This window comes from Prinia subflava, chromosome 4 (assembly GCF_021018805.1).
Source record: "Prinia subflava isolate CZ2003 ecotype Zambia chromosome 4, Cam_Psub_1.2, whole genome shotgun sequence".
Classification (NCBI taxonomy): domain Eukaryota; kingdom Metazoa; phylum Chordata; class Aves; order Passeriformes; family Cisticolidae; genus Prinia; species Prinia subflava.
Window position 1 is genome coordinate 6,975,930 of NC_086250.1, and position 24,007 is coordinate 6,999,936.

At 41.8% G+C, this 24,007-nt stretch overlaps 1 protein-coding gene and 1 long non-coding RNA gene across 9 annotated transcripts in view; one reads left to right on the plus strand and one right to left on the minus strand.

The window, feature by feature from the left end:
• The window catches only part of LOC134549587 (uncharacterized), a 90,928-nt gene extending 74,104 nt beyond the window's left edge, over nt 1-16,824 (plus strand). For both annotated transcript variants that reach the window (XR_010080140.1, XR_010080141.1), the window contains one exon: nt 7,846-16,824. This is a non-coding gene — a long non-coding RNA (uncharacterized LOC134549587). The remainder of the gene's footprint in view (nt 1-7,845) is intronic.
• WNT7B (Wnt family member 7B) overlaps nt 2,772-24,007 on the minus strand; it is a 91,973-nt gene continuing 70,737 nt past the window's right edge. For all 7 annotated transcript variants that reach the window (XM_063395296.1, XM_063395299.1, XM_063395301.1 and 4 more), the window contains exons 3-4: nt 17,311-17,582; nt 2,772-6,077 (exon numbers count right to left, since the gene is read on the minus strand). In XM_063395296.1, coding sequence (XP_063251366.1) covers nt 5,598-6,077; nt 17,311-17,582 — 752 coding nt within the window. In that variant the 3' untranslated portion in view covers nt 2,772-5,597. The remainder of the gene's footprint in view (nt 6,078-17,310; nt 17,583-24,007) is intronic.

Consider the following 24,007-nt stretch of genomic DNA (forward strand, 5'->3'; position numbering starts at 1 on the left):
TCAAATCACTGAATAGTAGTCTGGCTTTAATAATTCTCTTTGAAATAATTTCTGTGGGGAAATGGTCCATGCATTAAATCAGGAGTTGGAGATTGGTTGGAAGAGAGGAGAGGGTGGCAGTAAAAAGCAAATTTGACTGATGTAGTAGAGTATCTATTCCACAACATATAAAATAATAAAGCTTGCACTTAAAAATACCTAAGCAAAATAGAATTGGTGCCCAAGAGCAGCTAAGACACATGGTAGAGGGGAAATGGAAATTCATTCCTGTGATACAATTTTTGGTGTTTAATTTCAGCAGATAAATTATCCAGTGTTGTCTTCTTAGAGTTTTTCCCCAGATGAGAGGGAGAAGGTTTGTCAGAGCTGAACTAAGGCCCCCCCGGAGCAGGATTGCTCTCCCTATTGTAGAGGGACTCCAGAGAGGCTGTCACTTCCCTCAGCCCATCTTTTAGTCTTTTAAGTTGAGTGGTGTGAATAGCCTTCAAAATGCCTTTGGGTTTCCCTTTGCCCAAAGATTGAGGGAATGCTCCTTTTCATTCTCAGCCACAGGAATTAAACAATAAGATCAAAATCTTGTAATCTCCTTGGGAATTCCTTTTAGTTGTATGGGATCTAAAATGCAGGGTTTTCCCTAAATTGCTGGGCAAATGAAGGCAGAGGCTAATCATACAGCTGGCTTTCGATGCAAACAGTTCCAGTGTCTGCTGTGGTTGCCAGTTGTTTGGGATCGCCTATGAAACAAATATCTTAATCATTTTTATTACCTATGCAAGTTTAAGTCTCATTAAGCTGGTTTTTTATTGATCTGAGGATCTGTTTGCATCAAGAATAAGAGGACCTGGAAACAAAGCAAGATTTAATATTTCAATTTTTTGGTCTTTCATAGCACTAACTTCTGAGAAGGATGATCAAAATAGACTCATACTGGGGTCTCCAAACAGCTAATAATTAGTATATTGCTAAATATTTTGAGACAAAGATTTTGAGTTTACAGTATTGGTATTCCCTCTCTTTGTGCTCTATGGAGCACATTGCAAACAATTACCATGTCTTATGTGAACTGCCTTTCTTCATTGAACAAATCTTTTAAAGCAAACATATCTGTTCTGCAGGAATGTGCAGGGGGGGCATGCCCTAAATCTTAATTTTAAAAATGAGATGCAAATTTTAAATTTGCAAATATATGTTCCCTGCCAGAAAATGATCCCCTACCATTTCCTAACAGCAGATAACACACAAAAAGGGAAATACTTGCCAACCTTTGGATAGGCTTGTTCAAGTCTGAATGTGCAGACATGCAGGCAGGGACTTTGGATTTGAGGGGAAATGAGTTTGTGGGTGAAGTTCAGCCTACAGTGCGGTTTGTTCAGCACACAGGAGGTTTCTTACAATATCAGTAACACAAACTGACATTGCTTACAACTTCCCCTGGCTTTCCAACGTTGATGGTTTTTTCCTTAGGCATAGTTTTTGTTGTGTGTATCCCACATCTTGTTGTGGCCATCACTGAGAGAGAAGAATGTCGGGTCTTGACTGTACCATTTACTCTATCGCCTTCGCTGTGGGAACTGTCACTGCAACAAAAGCTCTGAAGGGCTGGAAAGGAAACGTGCAGTCATTCTGTCCAGTTATGAAAATTGCTATGAATGCAAATTAGCTTTATGGAAAGCAGTTTGTGCTGAATGCCAATTTTGCCTTCAATAGTGAAAGCCACACTGCATTATTTGCACGGGAAAGCTGCTGTAAGGGAAGGTCTTGATTTGTTACCTTCAATATCACTTTGGGTTTTTAACCTTCAACTAAGAAAGCAAGCCATGGAAATATGTTTAAAACTTTAGGTGACCTGCTTACAACATGCTTGAGATTTGTTAAAAGATTTGCAAAGCTTTTGGTGAGTTTCATCTCGTTTCCAGATGTCATCGTAGAAACAAATGTAATATTACCATGTGCTATAAAAACTTCCTGCAGCTCTATTAACAAGTTTCCCATGATGTAATTAGAAAGAAGGTGCAGTGTTTTCTTTGGCATCTGTGGGTAAAATACTGTGCATACTTATGCTGCTGTAAACTCAGGCCAACTTACTTCATTTTAATGAAGTTATTTTGGACTCAGTTCACGTAGAATTTCACTATAGCTCTATCTATATCTGGATATCTTCCCTAAGGGGTAAATACAGCAAAAGCTGTACAGTTTCTTTAGATTTTCTAGAGGAAGACAATATTCCCGATATCAAAGAGGTTGTAACTATTCTATCCAAGGTAAATGCTGTAAAATCCTTCAGGTTCAGATTCAGGTAGGGTTTTCAGCTGGGTCCATGGCTGCCTTGAATAAGCTGGAGCTTGTACAAGTGCCTGAGTCAGGGCCTACAAGCCTCTCCTCTTCGGCTCTTATTCCTCTCTGCTAATCTGTTATGTGAGGTTCATGGTCAGGCACCATTTTTGAGTTGGATGCCAAATTTCTATCACAAAACATTTATTTTCTTCCACCAAAAGATTTATGTTTTCATTGTAGCCGTCTCCAGTCTCTGGTAGCAGGAATGTTGGTGCTGGTTTCTCTGTAGCACCGGTGTAGGTGGATGGCTTGAGACTGATACCACACACAGTCATGTTCATTACTGTTTTTCCTGAAACACAAAAACTGCTTAGAACTTGGAATTCGCTTATCACTTCTCATGTGGAGAAGCCTGTACACAAATGGTCTTTTCATAAGACCTTATTGTGTTTTGGTTTTTTTCCTAAACAAAGAACAAATAAAAGGAAAAGGAACTGGAAGGGGAAAAAATTAATTTTTAATGGAAACACATTTAGTCTTTTGTTTTCTGCTTGCCATAAAACATTAACATAGTAAACAAATTGATCTTTGCTCTTAAGTTCTTTAATAACATAAAGTATTTTGAGTTTTGGCATGGCTAAGATATGGTTAAACCACATGTTGCTGGTTGTGTTCCAACCTCTATTGTCACAGGTCTTTGACATCAAACTACATTCTTAAAAATAAAAGTTGTGTGTAACCCACTTCTATTCACAGACAGCTTCGTTAAAAGTCCTGATTTGGGGGAGTGTTTTGGTATATTAGTGGTAACAGTATCTTCTGACCAAAACTACTTTTCCATGGGACACATTTCAAAGTCCAGGCATTCCCAGTGCCAGCCCCTGCTTTGTGCCTTGCAGCACCTTTTTGAGTGCTGCACCTCCACGTGAGCAAAGCTTCCGTAGGATGCTCTGAAACTTTACATTCTAGACTGCTCACCCAGTCATGGGACTGTTACAGTGGTTTTACAGTAGCAGAATATTTCAGTATACAGAGCTATTTCAAATAGGGGTGTGGGAGAAAGTGTCACTTTGGTCCACTTTTCTGAGGGTTGGTGTTATAATATATAACCTTTTTTCCTTTTTTTCTCTTTTTAACGCAGTGTAGTTCGCAATAATTTAAAATACTCTATAGACATTTAAACGATATACAATAATATAACTTAATTGGAGACCTCAGTTGTACTTAACAAATACTATTCTAATATATTTACAGTATCTAGTACCATGAGACTGTGCATTACTGTGTTTGGGAGCTTTATTTGCTTCCTGTCAAGAATGTAGTGGAAGTACAGTATTATCACTATTATTCAACATCAATACCCATGAATCCAAGGGGTGAATAAAGTATTTTAGGGGCCCCTGTTGACTTCTGTGCAGTTGCACTCATTCATGCCAAGGCTGTTATTTAAAAATAACAGCAACATCAAAAAAAATAAGCAAATTTGCATTGCTCTGTGGGGGAGTCATCAAAGGGGTCTGATTTTCAGAGGTTGAGTACTTGGGGTCAGAAGGGCAGGTCCTCACAAGTGTTCAGATGAAGGTCCCCAAATCATTAGTTACTTTTGATAATACAGGTCCACAGATTACAGAGGTAATTCTGGCTCGTTCACGTATCCAGCACGGGAGCTGGTGGAGCTCTAGGTCCACCAGCCCCTTGCCCCAAGAGCACCACAGGGATGGACAAGTGCTGCCGTGTCAGGTGGGGAGGGCTCATGGCTCTGCAGCCCCTCAAGACAAGTCATGAAATGAAACAAAAGCTAAAAATGCAGATATGCAGGTGTGAGGAGATTTTTAATTCCAAGTTTTCTGAAAATCAGGCAGGGACCCTTGGGACAGGCAAACAATTACATGGTTAGATGGGCTGTGTTCTGTGGGCATATCTGGGGTTAAAACACTAGATTTTACAGCAGTAAAATATCTGAGGCTGTTTTTAAAATCTCTCATAAGGAAAAGGTGTAGGAATTAGGACTGAGTGCTATTAAGAAGTGAGTTTCTTTCTTTTAACATTCATGTGCTTACCAGGGGGGGTACATTATTGCAAACCGTGAAATAATGATGACACAGACCAACCCAAATTTTGGCTTTCTCATGCTCATGAAGCCATGACAACTCAGAGGTTGCACTGCCTGACTTTCATTGACTTCTGAGCATAAGTTTTTTAAAAGTCTTGGAAATACTAACTTTCAACCATTAAAGGGAAACGCAATGCCTGGAAGATCCTGCCAGCGCATTCAATGTCAAAGCAAAACCTTTGATATTTGTAGAAGCACGTCTTTGTATCCTAAAAATCCCTATGAGGATCTGTGAGCAGGTGCTCCACACCTCAGGCCTGAGTCAAAAAAGGTCATTCTTATTCAGGAGGCAAGTGGGAAAAGTTGACATCGAACATTGGTAACCAAAGCTTCATGTGATGTTTTCGCTCAGTTCTGGCAATTGCTTAAGGCCTACAGTAATTGAACTCTCTAATAGTGGAGTGACAACAGATCAGTAGCATTGAAGTACTTAGGGAGAACCAAATACAAAAGTCATAAAGTCAGAGTTCCAATAAGTTTACATTTAGTACAGAATTAAGACATAGCTACCCGTTAGTGCTTAGAATTTTTTGATACTAATAAAAACATAAATAATTATTTTTAATGTTCATTCAAAGACTTCCAGTGTCACTGGCAGCTGATGTAATTTTGTGAATGTTTGTTGGGGTTTTGTTCCAAACTGATAGCGGAGTATTTCTGCCATAGATTTTGCTCTCTATCAGTTGTTTTCTCTCTACCTGCTTTCTTAGAAATTTTGGGTTTTGCGGTGAGAATGTTGTGTTCTAGTCAGTGAAGATTTCCTTAAAAAAGTTTTTGTTTGCACAGGGCCAGACAGTTTTGTTGCTGTAAAACAGGAGAAAGTGTCTTTTTCTTTTCAATGTCATGGGAGCTGCAACGCAATCAGCTTCTCTGATATGTATAACTTAAAACACTAAGAGAACTCTACAACACCCAGATTGTAGCTTAAAAAAAAAAAAAAGGGAGAGAGACAGAGAGAACGTTTCATGTGGTTGTCAACATCACCTTAATCCTGTTGCCCTTGCTTCCAAAGCAGTTACAACAGCCAGCCAGCCAAAATGCACCATCCTTAGAAGTGTAAGTAGTAGTGGGGAGGGAGTGGTTGTTGTGGTGTTGGCTGGGGTTCTTTTCCCCAAGAGGATCAGATGTGCAAAATGACGCTGTCGTTGTTTGTTGTACTCCGCTTTCCTCGCCTGCGGTGGTTTGCTCTGTTTGTGTGCACGCCGTGCTGTTATTTGCAGGTGAACACCTCTGTCCGCTCGCTGCACGTGTTGCACTTGACAAAGCAGCACCAGTGGAATTTGCAGTTGCACTGCCACACCTTGGTGTACTGGTGTGTGTTGTACCCTCTCCCACAGCACATCATGTCGCACCCGTCCGCATTGGGCGAGGTGCGGTTGCAGAGCCGTCCCTGGGTGCCGACGCTCCCGGTGGAAGCGTCTTCCTCACAGTAGTTGGGTGACTTTTCGATATACACTAAATCTGTTTCCATGGGTTTCTGGTAGCTCTTGATCTGCTTGATCTTCAGGAAGGTTGGCTGTCTCAGTCTGCTGGCTCGTACCACCTCCACTTGCACGGCGGCGTTGTATTTCTCTTTCAAAATATATCCAATCTCTCTGAATTTGGGAAGCGTGGTCCAGCAGGTCTTGGTTGTACAGGACCCTGAGACTCCATGACACTTGCACTCCAATTTCATTCTCTCTTCAAGAACCTGTGTGTACAGACATTTGTTACTGCAGGAAAACAATATTGCAAGCCTGCCTAAACCTCGGTCTGTTTACTTCATATGAATATTCATTACTGCTGGATGAAATATTTCGAATGCATGCTTATAAATCTTCTCACCTCCCAGCAGAATGCTCATAACACATTTTGTTTCAAGTGGCACCTGGTTGGAAATACAGTGTTTTGTAATTTTTGTGGAAAACATTTCCATTCTTTTTCCAAATATTGGAGAATATTTACGTACGTTTTAGAGGACATTTCTTTAGAGCCACAGGGGACTTCAGATTTTTCAAATCATTTTTGTTTTGAGAACAGAAAAAAAAATGGGTTTGGGGGTTAAGTGGCATAAGATTCAAAATAATCTTTTTGCTTTAAGTAATGATCAAAGAATACTTAAAAACAGTATATACTGTGTGACTGAATAAGCCTACATGCAGGGAGCTGGAACTAGATGATCTCTAAGGTCACGTCCAACCCAAACCATTTTATGATTCTATATTCACTGCATAATTAAAGATTTTGCCTATATACCTATACCTATACCACCAGTGGTAAACGTATGGACTATTCCACCCCCAGAATGTCCCATCCCCTTTAAAAGCAGCACTCATTGCAGTATTTAGTCCAACTATTAAGCAAATAATCAGCCAGAAATACAATTTTTTCCACCAGGGCAATGGTAACACAACATTAGAGGGAAAAAATCAACAACGAGCCGAAGAGAAATGCGTTGCTGTTGCAGAGGAGGTTCAGCCAGAGGGGTTTAATTCAGAGGGGACACAAACTGGTGGGTGCTCAGGCTCATGCTCCACTGTCATCCTGCCTCTCCTGCTGCAGCCAAGCCGTGCCAGGACGGGCACATCCCTCCTTCCCCGGGCCAGGTTGTGCCGGGGAAGGCGGCGATGTTCTCCTGCTCCGTGCGGGCGGCAGAGCGAGGCCGGCCCCGCGGAAGCGCCTCTCTGTTCCCCTGCCCTCGCGCTACCACTTAAGCCTGACCATAATTACACCCACAGTCATCATTAGCTTATGAAAATCAAGGCCTAAGAACAAAGCGAGCTGATCTTTCCCCTTCGCAATGGGATGCTAACAAAGAAATATGAGCTACCGAGCTTGTCTGAAAGCATTACTGATGCTGCAGACCATCTCCTGTAGTGGTTTCGCTGCAGATCCCAGAACATGACTGAAATGGGCAAAGGATAAAAGGGCCGAAATCTGAGTACAATAGCATAATGAAGTAGGAGGGAGTAAAAAATGCTTACTGCTTCAGAAACTGGCCTTAAAATAAAAGCTGTACAGATCTGGTTATCCCTGCAAATAGAGGGCACCCTCCTGAGTTGTTTGAGTTTCACTTAAATTGTATGGTTTGTTTTTTCCCAAATTTCTGGGGTTTCAATATTAAAGAGAATATTTGGATTTGATTCTCCCTTACCAACAAACGGTAGCAAGCACAAGATAGCTGAGCAACCTATGCAAGTATCATAAAATATCCTGAGTTGGAAGGGACCCTTTGAGTCCAGCTCAGGACAACTCCAAAATCCCATCCTGTGCATCCCTGAGAGTGTTGTCCAAACGCTCCTGGAGCTCTGGCAGCCTTGGGGCCATGACCCCAAATAAGATTTCAGTGCTCTTCCACAGATCAGGGTTCAAATAATCTATTAATATTTAGATGTGTTTGTGGATAGATATAAACATGCTTAGAAGTTTGATATTGCTGAAAAATGTTTGGTTTTGTTAAAACTAACCCATTCCTACAGCGTTCTCAAGATGCAGTTACAGCTGTGAGAACTGCAGCAAAATCCATGACAAAAGGTGGATGGAGGCAACTCTTACACCCCCACCAAAGAGCACTGGGATCCAAGGATTTCCAGGAAAGCCTTGCCGATGGGACCTGTCACCCCTGAGGAGTAAATCTTGGTGAAGTGTACATATTTTGTCATGCTCTACATGTGTTTCTGGTGTCTGCATTTTGGCTGAAAAGGCAAAGTCAGTAACTTGCTAAGAGAGACAGACATCACCCATTTCAGTGTCCTGGGTGACACCTTTGGAAATGTATATTTATATATAGATGCCTGTCTGTCTATATAATAATTGTTTGCCTCTGTGTGTTTGGTTCAGATGCTGATGTTTAAACACATTATTACATGCATTATATATATATTATTTATCAACTGCCTGGCAGCCTCTATTGTACAATCTGCAACTTTGTCCTAATTCTTGATTTTCTTTTTCTTTTTTCCATTGTCTTTCTGAAGGTCCTGTTTTGTGAATCATTTCGGTGAGCAGAAACCTGATTTCACTGCTGTGTTTTTTCAAAGATTCCCACTGGTTTTGATGGTGGGAGGACTTGCAAATGCAAGCCATGCAGGCTCAAAAAAGCAGAAGTCTCAAAAAGAATTAACTCATGCTCCTGAAGCCAATCTTGCAGGTTTTTTTAATTTTTTTGGAGGCTTCTCTCATGAATGTGGAATGCTTAGGGTTACAACCCTGAGCAGAGGCCCAATCATCAGGTAGTTAAATTCCTGAATGCTATAATTTGTGTGCCCACAGTCAGCTGTGGGTATAAAATTGTGCCCAAAAACTTGGAGGTTAGGGAATACAAGGCCCAAACTAAGCAGATTCTAAGCAACATTTTTTCCCCCTCTTTCCACCCAGATGCTGCAGAGTGCCCTTGACAGGCCAGCATGCTCTGGCCCTCCAGAGGAATGTCTCTCTGCATGGCATTTTGAGCAGCTTCCCACTTGCCAGGGAGGTGCCATGGAACCTGGCAAAGGTGGCCAGATCTGACTTTGTTCGCTCAATTCTCTGAATGAAGAGCAACTAACATTTTACTTCCTAAAAGTCTCTCCAGCTCAGTTTTCCTCAGCAAAATTCCCATCAAAGCTCTGACCCTGAACCCTAAAGGTACTTATTTACTCAAATCCAGGACGCTGTGCCAAGCTAGGTGCTTAATTAAAGATTGAAAATCATTAGCTCATATGAGCCACTCTCTCAGCAGTTTCATTTGTCATATGTCAGTGCCTCGTATCTAATCTTGAATGGTTTACAGCAAGATCTACCTCCCAGAGCAAATTCCCATCGTTGGGCTGTGCTGCCTCAGATTAATCACAGGAACATTCCTCAGGTCCCTTTTTCCACATACAGGCCCACTCCCACCCCAGTATGGTTCTGCCAAGTAAAATTTTCTAACTGCTGCTACTTTGTTAAATGAATTGTGAAATATAACATTAAAGCTTTCTTAATCCCACATCTTTTTATACCTATATAAATCATACATTTAAAATGCAATTTGAGGGCTGTCTGCTGCCAGTTAAGTAGAAAAAGACTTGTGAAGACCAAAATAAAACAAACTGATATGCAGGAAAAGAAATCCGTATTTCGAGTTCCATGTCTAGGCCCAACTACAAAATATCAGATAAAGTTTCTGTACATAGTAAAAATCCTATTTGGATAAAGTATGTAAAAACAATAGTTACATTTTGTGTGTGTGTGTGTTTTGGCTTCACCCTGCTGGTTTTTGTTTTCCTTAATGGAAATGCACATTGTTGGACCAAGTGTTGACCGTAACAAAGTCCATATAAATTTTTGACTGAAGTAGCAAAAAAAAATAAAAGGCTTGAAGAGTTTTGCCTCATCAAATATGCAAGCGATCAACTTTTGTTTTGGGTAATAACTACAAAAGAGACGGATTCTGGTCACAAGATGTCACCACTTCTTTGATGCTCGTGCAGCTGCAGCCACGAGAGCTGATGGCTTGCTGATGATGTGGAGACTTGGCTAACCCAAGTCTCAGTGCAGCCTGGGGCCCACCACTGCTGGCAAAACACTGATCTCCTGCACCCATCTGGGAATCCAAGCTCAGCTTGTTTGGGTTTGGTTTTTTATCTTGGATGGGCAGCGGTGTAACTAAGATTAGTAGGGTGTAATGCTACTGTTCTAATACAAATGTCCTGAAATTATTCTTTCTTAAAACAGATCACAGAGCCCAAAATTGAGCAGTTCATGGCGTGTCTCCTTGGGTTGTGCCCAGCCCTGTGAAGAGGGAGCATGGAGCCACCAGAACAGGAATAAGGGTACTGCAGCTGCAGGGTTTTCTTTCTGCTCCTCTGTGAAGCTGTTCCATCAAGCATCACAACAGCATTTATATTCTGTGGGATGTGGGATGAGGAACTGACCTACTGTGTTTATTCCCCTTGCCACATCCCTGTCTTTCTCATTGTTTAGTTTAATGGGAGCAGGGAGCCTCTGCTTTGCAGCAGGTCATGTCCAGACACAGGACACTGTGAGGATGACGTGGCTTTTCCCTGCCATTGGCCAGAGTTGAGCAGGGCTGGGGCCATCAGGGGTGCCAGGAGGTACCAATTCACCTCCTCCACTTGCCTCCCTAGCTAAGGCACCCTCTTCCATAGTGTCCCCACTTAATACATTGAAAAAGCTCTTGGCTACCAGGAAAATTAACCCAGCATTTTGGACCTGCTGCCCATTAGATGGATGTCCCTACTGTTATGAAGATGAACAACAGCTTAATCCATTAGTGCTTTCTCTCTATTTTCTAGGAGAAGAGAAAATAGCTGTTTGATCAACAAAACTGCTGCAATTGGTTAAAACATTCTGTATGTTATTTTTACAGTGAAATGTTGCAAAGCAATTTCCTTCAGAAGCGTCCTCCCAGTCATCCCCAAAGCCAGTGTGCCTGCAGTGTTCCAATCTCTTTTCTATGGAATTTGTTGTAAACTTTAAAGGTAAAATATCACCTGAAACAGTTAAAAATATTTCACTGGTAGTTTTTTCTGTCAGGCAGAACAGATGTGTCAGGTTTGAGGTCGGGCAGTGATATTTCACTAGATGTTTGATACATGCCTTGCATGCATTACATGGTGTGCATGGGCATGCACATTTCTTGAATAAAACCATTTAGCAAGTCCTAAAATATTTGGCTATTCCCCCCTCTAATTTTAAAGCAAATTGTTCAAAAAGTAGGGTAGTACCAGATGTAGCTGCTGGCAGTCTGTGTTAAGGGTGTGTTTCTGGAAGAAAAAAAGCTAACAAATCCAGCCCAACTGGAAGCAGGAGATCTATCCTCATGAGATTTTGAGCCAAAGCCTGCATATTCAGGACATATGGATAAGCCCTTAGTTATCCATCTAACCCACCCAAGCTGTAACACCAAAATTTTTGAAATTGGATTTATGTAACTGTCTGCAAATCACTTTAAATGGGAAGATGGAAAGTATGGCATGAAGCACAACTATTGAAAGCTTTTCTTTCATGAGTGGTCTCACAAAGGATGTGTAGTGAAATAATTTGTCACTTTTAGAGAAAGAAACTTTCAGCAAATGATGGGCTCGAGGCTGTAAAACCTGGAAAGTAACATTCTTTGCATCCCTGAAATGACTTAGAAAACAAAGTCACATTTTAGAGAATATTTTAGGCTTATAAGAGCATAAAATTAGTTGGCTTTTGCGTTTGAAACAGGAATTCAGCCTCCACTGTGACTTCAGAACGTTTCATTCAGAGTCTTTTTCTGGTCTTTCCCTTCTTATCTTTACATCCTCTCAGGTGACAGTGTGGGCAGTCTGCAGCATATGAGGCACTGTGCAACGTGCAGGAACGAGCTGATTAATTATAATGCCTGACATGAGGGGAAGGGAGCTAACACTGCCTTCCATAACATGCACAGACAATACACATAAATATGTATAAATAGCCATAATTATGTGCACACACACTACATACATTTATGTCTGTGTATGTATATGTCATATCATATCGTATCATATCATATCAGTTTATGTCTGCATATATGTAATGGATGGTAATCAACAAATCACCTCATTAGCTCCTTCTACGCAAAAGCAAGTGAGCAAAAAACTCCTCCCCAGTACTGCAGGCCTATTGCACCAGAAACCATGAGAAAAAAAAAAAGAAAAAAGCCATGGCTTAGGTGGAAATAATTGATGTCCTAAATAATTGAAAAATCTCTTCTGAAGAGAGCCTGAATTATTTGTTTGTTCTCCACACTCTTATTGCTTCATATGTAAAATAAGCTGTTGTCATCTTCCAGGCATTCCAAAAAAAACAGCAGGAAAAACCCACTGCTGTTACAAAGGAGTAAATATTGGGATGGTGTCAGGCTGAGTTGCTGGCAGTCAGTGTAAGGGTGTGTTTCTGGAAGGGCCAGTTTTTTCTCCACATAACCACAGTCACTGTCTATTGTAAGAGCCTAATTGATTGATAAACTGCTAGAAACATTTCTACTTTTCGGTACAAGCTGCAATCTGCTACCACTTTGTCAGTTTGTTCTTTTAACTCACCCCATAAAAACAAACAGAAATCTCCATTTTATAAATGAGATTCCCTGTGAGAGACGGTCATTGTTTTGAGGCTTTCAACAGAAAGTAAAGCTTAATGATGTGTGTTCCCAGATGTTACTCTAAGTTCATTTATCCCAGAATGAAGATACTTATTTCTAAAAATACATGGTAGAAAGCTGTCTCATAAAACAGCATCAAAGCTGACTTGGTTTGTTGGTATTTAATTTTTCATTACTCTGTCCAAGTTTCGCCCACAGACCTCTCTATAATCCTCCAGATTTGCAACAGAACGTTCTTTCAGCAACATTTGTGTAGGCCTTATACTAGTCCTCCTTTGGGGACTTGTTCTTATTTTCCACACTTGCACTTTCCATCCTGAATCACAGTGGATGTTCAGGATGTTTAGGGACTGATGGGGAGGTTTGTTGCTCTGCCCTTTCACATGGTGCGGTGCCGCTTTGCCGCCAAGCGCAAATCTTCCGTCAGGAGAGCCTTGTGTCACCAGGAATCCCTGAGCGTTGATTTATTCCAAATGAATTTTTTATTCCATTTATTCCAATGGCAAGATCATGATTTTGTCACTGGTGCTATTTGTTGCAAACTTATCAGAAGCTCTGCGAACCTGCCATTAGCTGGAACAATTCTTAGAAATTCAGTGCAGAGCCATACGGGATGCAGTGCGGGGCAGCCAGGGGATTCTTTCATTCCACAGTCAGCAGGAATTCCTTGAGAAGCCTAAATGTCATTTTTTCCAAGGAGATAATTTAATGGAGGGTTGTATTGAACATCTCAGCCCTAGACTCAAGTAAAAGACCCCTCAAGACTGCTTGTCCCCTCATCTGTTTGCAAAGCTCGTGCAATTATTTTTATAGCATGCTGCTTGTTCCACAAAGAGAAATTCCTCTGGGCTCTGTTTTTAGCAACAGTGAAATACCAGCAGGGCAGCTTTTGAGAGCATCCCAACAAAGGAAAAATATTAGAGCCATACTGCTGTACTTACAAACCCCTCTGACTCCCAGGCATGTGTGCAACAAGTGCTGGGAGAGATTGAGAATGGGCAAGATTTCTGAGAGCACATGAGAAGTCCTTGTGGTGCTGTAAGAGAACATTCAAATAATTGCTTGAGGGGCAAAACTGGTGGCCAGAGTCTTGACTAATGATCCTAGGAAAGAACCTCTGGCCACCTGGTAGATGTCTAGTGAGGTCATCAAGGGCCTACCACTGACTTCAGAGCAAGTTGTAAACTATTGTATGTGGGGTTGGGAGCTCTTCGTGTTCATTTTTCCTCATGTTTCTGTCTTAGAAGGCTCTGAGATTCAAAAATAAGACTAAAAGGAAGGTAGCACACTTGTTAGGTAAAAGTTGTTCTTCTTAGCTAACTCAAAAAGCCAGTTTGGTGCGACTAAAAAAGAACTGCAAGCCTTACCATTACAGATGTGAATGCAGGGCTTTTTAAATGGTGCAAGTGTTGTAAAATCTCTGTAGGGAGCTACAGAAGCATAGACTTCCTTTACTGTCTTTACTGTCCATTACCACTCTAAGGTTGAAAATACCTTATTTGAAAATATTTGAGAACTTCAAAAGCAATGAAGGAATTAAAAAATAAACTGAGTTGCCTGTGCTTTCTTCCTTACCTTTTATTCCTGTTCATGACACAGATAAAATATCCATTTTTTGGCCCTTTATAGTAGCAGTCATGAACCAAAAGCTTGGCTCCAAAGTGTTTCCAGATTTTAAGACAAGCCACATACAGATCAGCAGGGTGGCACTGACAGACTTCCTCAGAGCAGTGCAAGCATTTTCCACTTGTGTTGTGAGAGTTTTGGAAGGGAAAAGGAAAGAGATGGAGGTTCAGTGTTGTACCCAGGCAAATGGAGGAGCCAGTGAGGGAAGGTGCTGCTGGACCTTACTCTAACAAACAAGGAAGGTCTTGTTGGAGAAGGAAAGGTTGGGGGCAGCTGCGGCTGTAGTGACTGCAAGATCGTGGAGTCCAGGATCCTGTGTGGGGCAAGGCAGCTGTGGCTATCCAACTTCAAGAGCTGGGGCTGTCCAGGCTGGAGAGGAGCCCCAGCTGAGAGGGGCCCTCATCCCTGGGTGTCCCTGTGTGCAGGGAGGGCTCCGAGCAGGGCCCAGGCTCTGCTCCCTGGGGCCCAGCAATGGCACCAGAGGAACGGGCAGGGACTGATGCCCAGGAGGTTCCACCTGGACATGAGGCAGAACTTCTTCCCTGGGCAGGGACCGAGCCCAGAACAGATTGTCCAGAGAGGGAGCGGAGTCTCCTTCTCTTGGCATACCCGAAACCCATCTGGACACAATCCTGAGTAACATGGGGGGATCCTGCTTCAGCAGAGGACTTGGACCCTTCCAGCCTTACCCATTCTGTGATTCTGTGATTGCTTCTGTGATTCTGTGATTTCTGACTTCAGTGTGAATAAGGATCATGTGGAGTATGTAAGAGTGACACCCATGCATAAGAAAAATCTCCTGGTTTCAGATTTTGTGTCAGGCTCACAGTCCAGTCCAGGTTTACCAAGGACCCCCAAAACTGCCAGATTTCACATGAGTGTAGGTCAGATTTCAAGTTTGCCTGGACTGTCAGAAGGAACTTGTGATTTCACACTGAAATTGCAGAAAACTCTGTAACTGCTTTTGTAAGGGTCCAACCCAGAAACGCAGCATATCTTAAGGTCCGGAGTTTTGTTCTAACCTTAAGTTTCAGTCAGCCTTGAATTCAAAATGTCTAATTTATACAAATAGCAAATCATCTCAGAAGAACCAAAATCACTAAATATTATTTACTGTGCAACTCTGAATATTCAATTAATGGGAATATATATCATAATACCAACATTATTTCTAAACATGACCCCCAAAACCATCTTTTTATTAGCACATTCCTCTGGATTTGATGGATTATACTTAAAAACAAAAAACTACACCAAATCCTTTCTGTCATTCTTAGCTTTTGAAAGCAATACAATGAATTAACAAATAGCTATGGGTATAAATAACTACTGAAAAATGCCAGCAACAAAAAAAATAATAAATTCCAAAATACTATTTATATTTTTAAAAATAGGGGAAAATATATTGTCAGCATTGCAAGCCTTTTTATTCCTTTCTTAAAATATGGAAGTATTATAATTTGTTTTTTTGCAAGAACATTAGCAAAAAAATATTTTAGAATTGTTAAACAAAGCTTATTTGCATAAATGCTGCTACCACAAGTATCTGTAAAAGCACTTCTTTGGTTTGCTTATGTCCCTCTGCTTATGAAATTCTGATGAAAAGTAAAATATAATGTGCTTAGTAAGAATCAGCAATGTGGTCTAGTGGTTACTGGGCTGTATTTAGAATTGGGGGACCCATGATCAGTGCCTGGTTCACATAATGACCTCTTTCTGTCCTTGGGACTTCACTGTTCTCCGTCTCAGAATCTGCTTTGCCTTTTTGTCCCTCTTTCACATCCAGAGTGGGACATGTTCCAAGCAGAATCTGCATCAGGATCTCCACGGGGGTGGCACAGCACACACCACAGAGGATGCCAGTTTGAGCAGGGATGATAATGCACCTAGCAGTAATAAACTCCCCCTGGCAAGTTCAAGAGTTGACTTCCACCTTCTTTTGCCTCCAAACACAATTCATGATGCTGAGCTGAATTTCCCAGCCTAAGTGAAGTCATCAGCCCAGGAGCTGGTCTCCCAATGTGATGGTCAGCTCCTGAAGGAAGTTATTTTATACCTGTGGCAGCAATTTTTAGGAAAAAAAGATTGTGCCCCTCAAGGCTGTTTTTCTGCTTGGCTCTTCAGTCCAGCACATCTGGAGACCTCAGTGTGAGCTATCACTGAAGTACCAATCCTGTCCCTACACTTGAGACTGTGCCTCTCTCACCACACTGAATTTATGTAGTATTTCCACCCCAGTGAGCTCCTGCCTGTGCAGAACCCTCAGTTTCAGTGCATGGCCAATGCAACTGTGCTAATAAGCAAGATCCAGGCAGTCAGATAATTGCACTGCTTCTGTCACCACTAATTCTACCCTCTCTGCCCAGTGCTCAGTGCAGGACTGAAAGCACTCGTGGTTTTAGAGGGGGAAAATTCAGTCTTACTTTGTGGACTAGAGGAGAAGGATTTCATTGGATTGCTATATTGGTATATTGGATTTTTCCAACACTGGAGTGGAGGGCTTTTCCTGGGGGAAAACACTTTGAAGGCTATAATCTCTCCTGAGGTAGGTGTGTGTGATGCAGAGAGATTTGCTACACTTTTTAAAGGACAAGCTTTGAGAGCTGTGAGGATTGTTGATAAACACAACTCATCTTAGCTCCATGATGTTTACTGTTTCCACAACAAGCACTTCCGTCATGGATGTACACATGGAGCTGTTTCTCCTTATGCAGCTCTTTGTAGATTTGTAGTTACAAGGAAGCAGTTGTACATCTGCTAGTTGTACAATGCTAAGTGCATTGTGTACTGCTATGTGTATTTCATTAGAGCTGGAGTCAAATACGTGATTTGGGAAGGACTGTGGGTGTTGAGCAATGCAGGCAACTCAGTTCTGTCCCATCACATCCGACATCCCTTGCTAGATTTTTTGCAAATTGGATGAAAAGCAGTGATTTATCGTTATGCCAAACAGATCCAGCAAGGTCCTCCCGCTATCGGGGGAGCTGGAAAGAAGGCTTAGGAAGCAGAAGTTTTTTTACAGGAGTACCTATAATACTCTGAATAAAAAGAAACAGGAAAAAAATATTTAAAGGGTGAACAATAGATGCCATCCAGTGACTCGATGTGGGTGCGGGATAGCATCAGGGAGAGGGGTAAGTTCTCAGAACGCCTCCTGCCACCAAGCCAGCCTCCCCCCGTCCTCCAGCACACACGTCCCCATCCCTTGTCCTTTCTGGAATACCTTTCTTCCAGCCTCATTGTTGTGCAAGTTCATCAGCCTCCGTGCATTCTTTTTGATTTCTCGGGCATCAACAAACCTCCGGGAGAACTCAATGCCGTATCTGATATCCGCGGAGCAGCCTCCCCACTTCCAGCCCTCCTCCTGGTTGTAGTAGCCCTGTTTCTCTCGGTCACAGCCACAATTGCTGAGGTTGCCCTGGCTGCAGGCGGCCGTGACAGCGTGTGCAACCCCGGCAGCAGTAATGGCATAGGTGAACGCGGCCTCCCTGCTTCCTGTGGAGAGAAGCCAAAAGCTGATGGGTTGGCAGAAAGGCAGCACGAACTCGCTAAAGAAAGCACACACAACATCTCAGCAAGGGGGTCAGGCAGCACGGCAGTGCGAGGAGGGCATCGCTCCTCAGCGCGGACCTCTCATCTTACAGAATTCCACGCATATTTCAAATGCTTGGCTCAGCTCGGGAGAATTACCCCAGGTATGCAGCAGTGTGATGGTCCCACGTAAAGCCCTGCACCAGAGGGGAGCTTGGCAATGAATCTGGACAGTGGTCAGGTGAGGCCGCAGGATTTGTTTTCACACTGTCTAGTCAGGTTTGCGAGCTGAACTTAATCTCTTTCAGATGAATAAAAAGTGAGTTAAAAGCTACCTCTAAGCATTGGCACTGCGTGGAAAAAGAGAACTGTTCAGACAACATCAACAAAAAATCCCCTAGGACACAAATGGGGCTGGTTATTAATGTAATTTTAAAAATGCCCCAGTAGCATCCATTAGTGATGCTGAGTGTAAAGTACTGCAAGAAAGACCTACAGAGACAAGAACTGGGTAAGTCTCATTTTCTTCAAGGTAGAGGTTACCTCTTTCCCTTGCAGACTTCTCCTGTGCATTAGTTTTGCTGAAGCGACCCTTTTGCACTCCCACTCTCATTCAAACCTCTGCATTGCTATGGCTATTGAGTACACAAAGGGCATGGAAGTGCTGTGACAGCACTATCTCCTCTCCAAAATAGGTGAGATACTGTCATGGAAGCACAGACTTACTGAAAAAAAAAATTGTTTTAGAATAGGAGTGCTTTTTTTTTCTGTGATGCTGCTGCTTGCAAAGGTTCCTGATTGCCAATTCCATGTAACAGCTCCTGATAATGAATATATGAGAGGTGAATAAGGCCCCTTTCTGTACTGACTGGCTGAGGTGCCTGTGAGGTGCAAGGAGGCAGAATGATGGCAGGGGAAGCTACAGCCCATCCCTGCTCTCATGTGAGAGCACACTGTCACTGACTCCACATAGGGCTGGGTCATGGTGTCTTGCTGCTCTCATTTATAGCACTTCCCCACAAGTTCCCTTCTCAGGGCTTTCTCCATAAGTTCCTTTCTCAGTGCTGTCCTCTGTGTGTTTCTCTGGTAATAAACAGACAATCCTGTATTGCTGCAGCCAAAGGATAACTGTAAGGAATTTGCAGAAAGTTGCTGAAATGCTTTAATGACCACACACAGAGCCCTAGCGTCATTAGTGGATTTGGGAAGGGAAAAAAAGGAATGAATTTTCCAGAGGAGGAAAAAAAAAACCTATTTAGAAGCTAGTTTTAATTTTTGATTTTTGGATTCATAGATTTCATAACTATTCTGGAATGATAACTTCCCTGTATGGGGAGATTTATATTTCTTATTTTCATAGATAGCTTCCTGAAAGACTACATCATTGCCAGATATGAGGAAGATCCTACAAGAAAGAGCCAGAAACTGAGGTTTGGCACCATTTGCTTGTTTCTCCAAAGCAATAAAAAAGAAACTTTGGGTAGGGGGGAAAACAAAAGGGTTCTGTGTTCCTCAGCTAGGCAGAGGGCTGGAGTGACACGTGCATTATTTGGGTAGCTGGTGCAGTTGCAGCAGTGCCTGTGCTCTCAGCCACAGCAGTGTTTTGTTGGGGTGTACGATGTGTGCAGTCTGGTTCAGTGCCTCCCAAACCTGGCCTGCAGAGCTCTGGTGGTCCAGGAGGCCACGCCAAAGGGTTCACAGCTAATCCACAGGGCTGCATTAAACACTATTTTAAATGGTGTTTTCAATTAAAAGCTTGATGATAACGATGCCTGGTGGTCCGTAAGAAATTCTGAGGGTTGATAGCAATCCAAACCAGTTATGGAAGCACTGCTCTAGCTCTTAGTGTGATCCTCACATGCTGATATTCACTCCTCTCCTCTCCACTTGCCAGCTGAATTCTGATCTGGGACTCTTGTTTAAAAATGTACTCTGTTGACTTGCAGGTTTCCTTTTTTTCTTATTTTTTGAAAAATCTATTTCTAATGTACAAATTGAAATATTGGAAGGATGACGTTATAGAAGCTATGTACATAGAAACAGTTTGCTTTTCTTCAGGATGAGGGTAAACAACAATGCAAAATCAGACCCAGGGAAATTTTTGGTCAGATACCTTTGAAGGACACATAGAAAGGCTTATTAATAAAAAGAAACTTATTCCTGTGAGGGAACATAGCAGCTGTGACCTGCAGTTCAGTAGATTTCCTCGGGGGTTTAGTGACAGTTGTTCATCTTTCCTGTTTAAGTTCAATATATTCCCCATGAGTACGTGGTGAGACATTTTATTATTGCCACTGTCTCTGTTACTTCTTTGTAAATTTTCACACGTTGCTTCCCTTGATCAATTTTATAAAATGAAAGAAAATCATGTCTTTATCTTCTTTTCTTTCTCTCACATTCCCATTATACCCCTGACACCATCAACAATAAAGGAAAATATCTTTCCTTTATCCATTTGAGAGCTATAGCAGTGATGGAATTTTCTCTCAAGTCATGGGATAATATAAAATGGAAACCCCACTGACTCTCTTAAGAGATTACTCTCCTGTTTTGATGCAGCTCTAAAAGAAGACGGTCTCAGAAATTAGCAAATTAAGTTGTCCTGCTAAGAATTAAGGTTTTGGAGGATTAGTATTTTTTTAACTAGAGAATGTTGTAAAACTTCACTTGTGTTCCTGAAGAGTTTGCTAAGGTCCCAGGATCAGTGGAGTCTATCAGAAATCACTGATGGGGGAGGGAGGGGAACCTCTGTGCTCAAATAATGTCTGCTGTACACAAAGCTTTCCATTAGCATGTCATCACTTGGAATCAGTTCTAAGCAGGCCTTTGTTAGGCAGCTAAAAATATTTAAGTAATGATTGCTGTGATACCTTAATGGAGAACAATAATCTCATTTTACAGAATTTTCTGAGATTTCAAAAATATTCTTGGTCTGCAACAAAAAGGAGACAAGTCTTTCCAGAAATGTTCATGAAATGAAGATATAAGTAGCAGCAGATTTGGGATTTGACCCAAATTTGGGGCTAGATTTTTCTTTTTCTAGTGAATATCCTGATTATCTAGTTATTTGGCACTGTACACACTCAGTTTCTCAGTCTCAGAGGAAAAATTCTTATCTGACTTACAAAGTTTTCTGTCACATAGACCAGAATAATTCTGTTGAGATTTTTATTTTGGTGAAAAAGACACTGCTTTGGCTTTTATTGCAACCCTTGGATTCATCCATTTCTCTGGTAGAAATGCCTGCCTTGGTGTCAAAGATGACAGTTCTGACTTTATTCCCAAAACACAGAAGGGATGTTTTCATGAGTAAAATGAACTAATAACCATGATCTGATAACTGTCTGATCTAATAACTCCAAAAGGAGATGACTACCAGTATTAATTAAAATTAAGCCTTTTTTCTTTGGTGAAGGTGCTCAAGGCCACTTCTAACAATCTGCCAGGCCATCAGAGGAGTCTGTGCTTTGCCAGTCTGAGTTACTGCCATTTTCTTGAGTTCATCTGCATTCCAACAGAGGGCTGTGCTTTAAAGGTGCTCTGACAGCCAGCAATGCAGGCAGCTGCTGCTCAGACAGGCAGATACTGGACCACTGATTCCTCAGTGGTGTCTTCCAGCAGACAGGCAGAGAGGAGCCTTTATCTGTCCTTGGAGTCATGGAGTAGCCTGTCTTTTACTCCTCTTTTAGATGTCATTTCTGACTAAGTTCTGACTTCTAACTGAGCACTAAACTTAGTATGGTTTGATGTGGAAATTCTTACAAGTTCCACAATTGCTGTCGTTCAACGTGCAAGGATTCAGCAGAGGATTTTCAGCCTGGAACCACAATCAGAGAGAATCACACAGGCTAAATACATATTCAATTATTCATCTGCAAGCACAGGGTTAAAGATTTAACTGTTCCATAGCTATTTGCAAGACATCTATTTGTCAGAGTAACTAGATGAGAATTCTGCTATTGCACACGCCATCCTGAATGACTCATGTCAGCAGCTAGATGAATAGGGCTGCCACTGAATGTCAGCTACTAGAATTGTAATTTAACTTGAAATATTAAACTGCAGAACATACAGTGTTTGGCCAGTAATTTCCTAGATCTTGCAACAGCAATGATAGAAAAATGTACTACACGCTGTTGTTAAACAAAACAAATTCTTTGTGCACTTACACAAGACAGCAGATTGATTATATGACACAATAGAACATAGGTCAATGGGAAAAAGAAATGAACCACAGCAGAACTAAATTTTTTTTTGACAAATCTACCCCTTTCAACAAGTCTGGTGAGCTGATGACAGATTGAGTCATTTTTTATGGCAAAAGACAATAGATACATCTAGATGAGTAAACTAAAACTCAGACAACAGTACCCTGAGAAGTGTTGGATGAAGCCTTTTACAGACAAGTTTATTTCCCTTGTAATTCTGTATTTTATTCAACACACATATTAACAATTCTCAAGGAAAATAATGCAGGCTCTTCTTTTTGGGTTTGATCCAAGGGCAATACAAGTCAGAAGGAGTTTTCTCACTGTCTGGAACAGATCTTTCATTTGCATTTTCAGTGTAATTAACTTTGAGTTTCTTGGTTTATAAAAGCAGGGACTAATTTAGTTTAATTTCTCTGTCCCTCCAACTTTCTGTACCCAGTGCTATATGTCAGAACTAAAGGCCACTGAAATCACTTCGTACAGACAGAAAAAATAAGGCAGAAGGGCAGGAAACTCAGGAGGGTCTCTACTCTGTCAACCCTGACATAGGCTGATAAGACAGATGTTTCTCACGTTTTATTCTTCCTGTTCTTAAGGATCCTCAGTAGAGGAGGTTCCAGGGTTTAGTCCAGTACCTCAGGACCCCTACTGGTACACATTTCACTAATATTAACCTGAAACTATTTTCCTGAGTGCAAACCCACTGCTTTTTTCCCTAGAACTGCCCAGAGCAGGTTATTCCCTCCTTCCAGCAGCAGCCTTGAAATACATAAAGACTTCCACCCCTTCCCAGCTGTGTTGCATCATCAGTTCTTGCCCAACACGCCCAAGAGCTCTGCCCCTTGCCCCTGCTCTCCCAAGTGCCTGGTTGGTGTTGTGGTGCTGGAGGTGTGACAGCTCCAGCTGAGGTCTTGCCTCCTTGGGGCCAGAACAGAAGGAGCCCTTCACACACAGCCTTGTGTGCTGTAGTCCTGTTTATTCCTGCCAGCGTTCCTCATTTCACAGCAGCAGGACACTTTTGTCTCTTTCTGAATTTGCAGCTGTCTTCTGTGCAGCTGCTCTCACACCAGATGTTTCCCATCTTGCATTTGTGCAGATGATCATTCCCACGTACAGATCTTTGCCTTTCTGATTTGCCTCCTCATTCGCTGCTTTAACTCTTTTTTTTTTTCTTTTCTGGATCACTTATCCATGATAATATTCAATTTTGACCCCAACTTCCTCTTTCCTAACATGATATTATTCACAAATGCCATGTGCACATCTTGTTCTCTTGGTCAAGTCAAGAGTATAATGCTGACTGGCACCAGCTCCAGCACAGATCACAAGAAACCTAGTCAGGACCCCTTTCCATTTTGATAACTACCCACCAGGTATGATTTGCAGATGGTCTGTACCCATGTGGCATGTTCTTCTCTTTCTTACGAGAATGTAACGTAAAGCAGTGTCAAAAGCTCCCTTTAAGTCCAAGATATAAAGTATAAACTGCTTCTGCTCTGTCTCTGAGGCCCTGGGTGGCCAAAGAAGGAAATTAGATTGGTTTAATGTGATTTGTTCTTGACAGATCCTGCCTGACTCTTACTCATGTCCTTGTTCTTAGTTATGAGCTTACAAATGGGAGTTTGTTCCCATATTTTTTCATTTACTGAAGTTAAGCTGATTTGTCCTACAACTTTTTTTTTTTTTTTTTTTTTTTTTTTTTTTTTTTTTTTGACACTAGTTTGCCTTTTCAATTCTTCCTAATCAGAGTTCTCTGCAGGTTTTCAGCACTAGTGGCTGTAGGGACAACCAGCTATACACCGACTCCATTAAATGTTCTGAGATGGGGGACAGCTAACTGGGAAGCAATCAAGACACACAAATACTGCTCTCTAATGCTCAGAGGGAGTTCCTCTTTTATGGTTTCAGTTTATAACCATCTGCTCACCATTCACCTGTTTAGTGAAGTCTGAGGCAAGAAGTGTTTGGCCTTCTTGGTGTTATCCTTGGTTTGCACCCTCCTCAGACATCACTCCACTGAGTAGTGGATCAGCCTTTGTTCTACACCTCCTACTCACTGGCAAAGTATTACTAACCCACTGATTTCTTTGCAGCCTCTGCCAAGGAAAACCAATAGATAATAGCCATCCATGGCTGTGAGGTTCTTTTGTGGCACCTGTGCTCAGAAGTGTTCCTGAA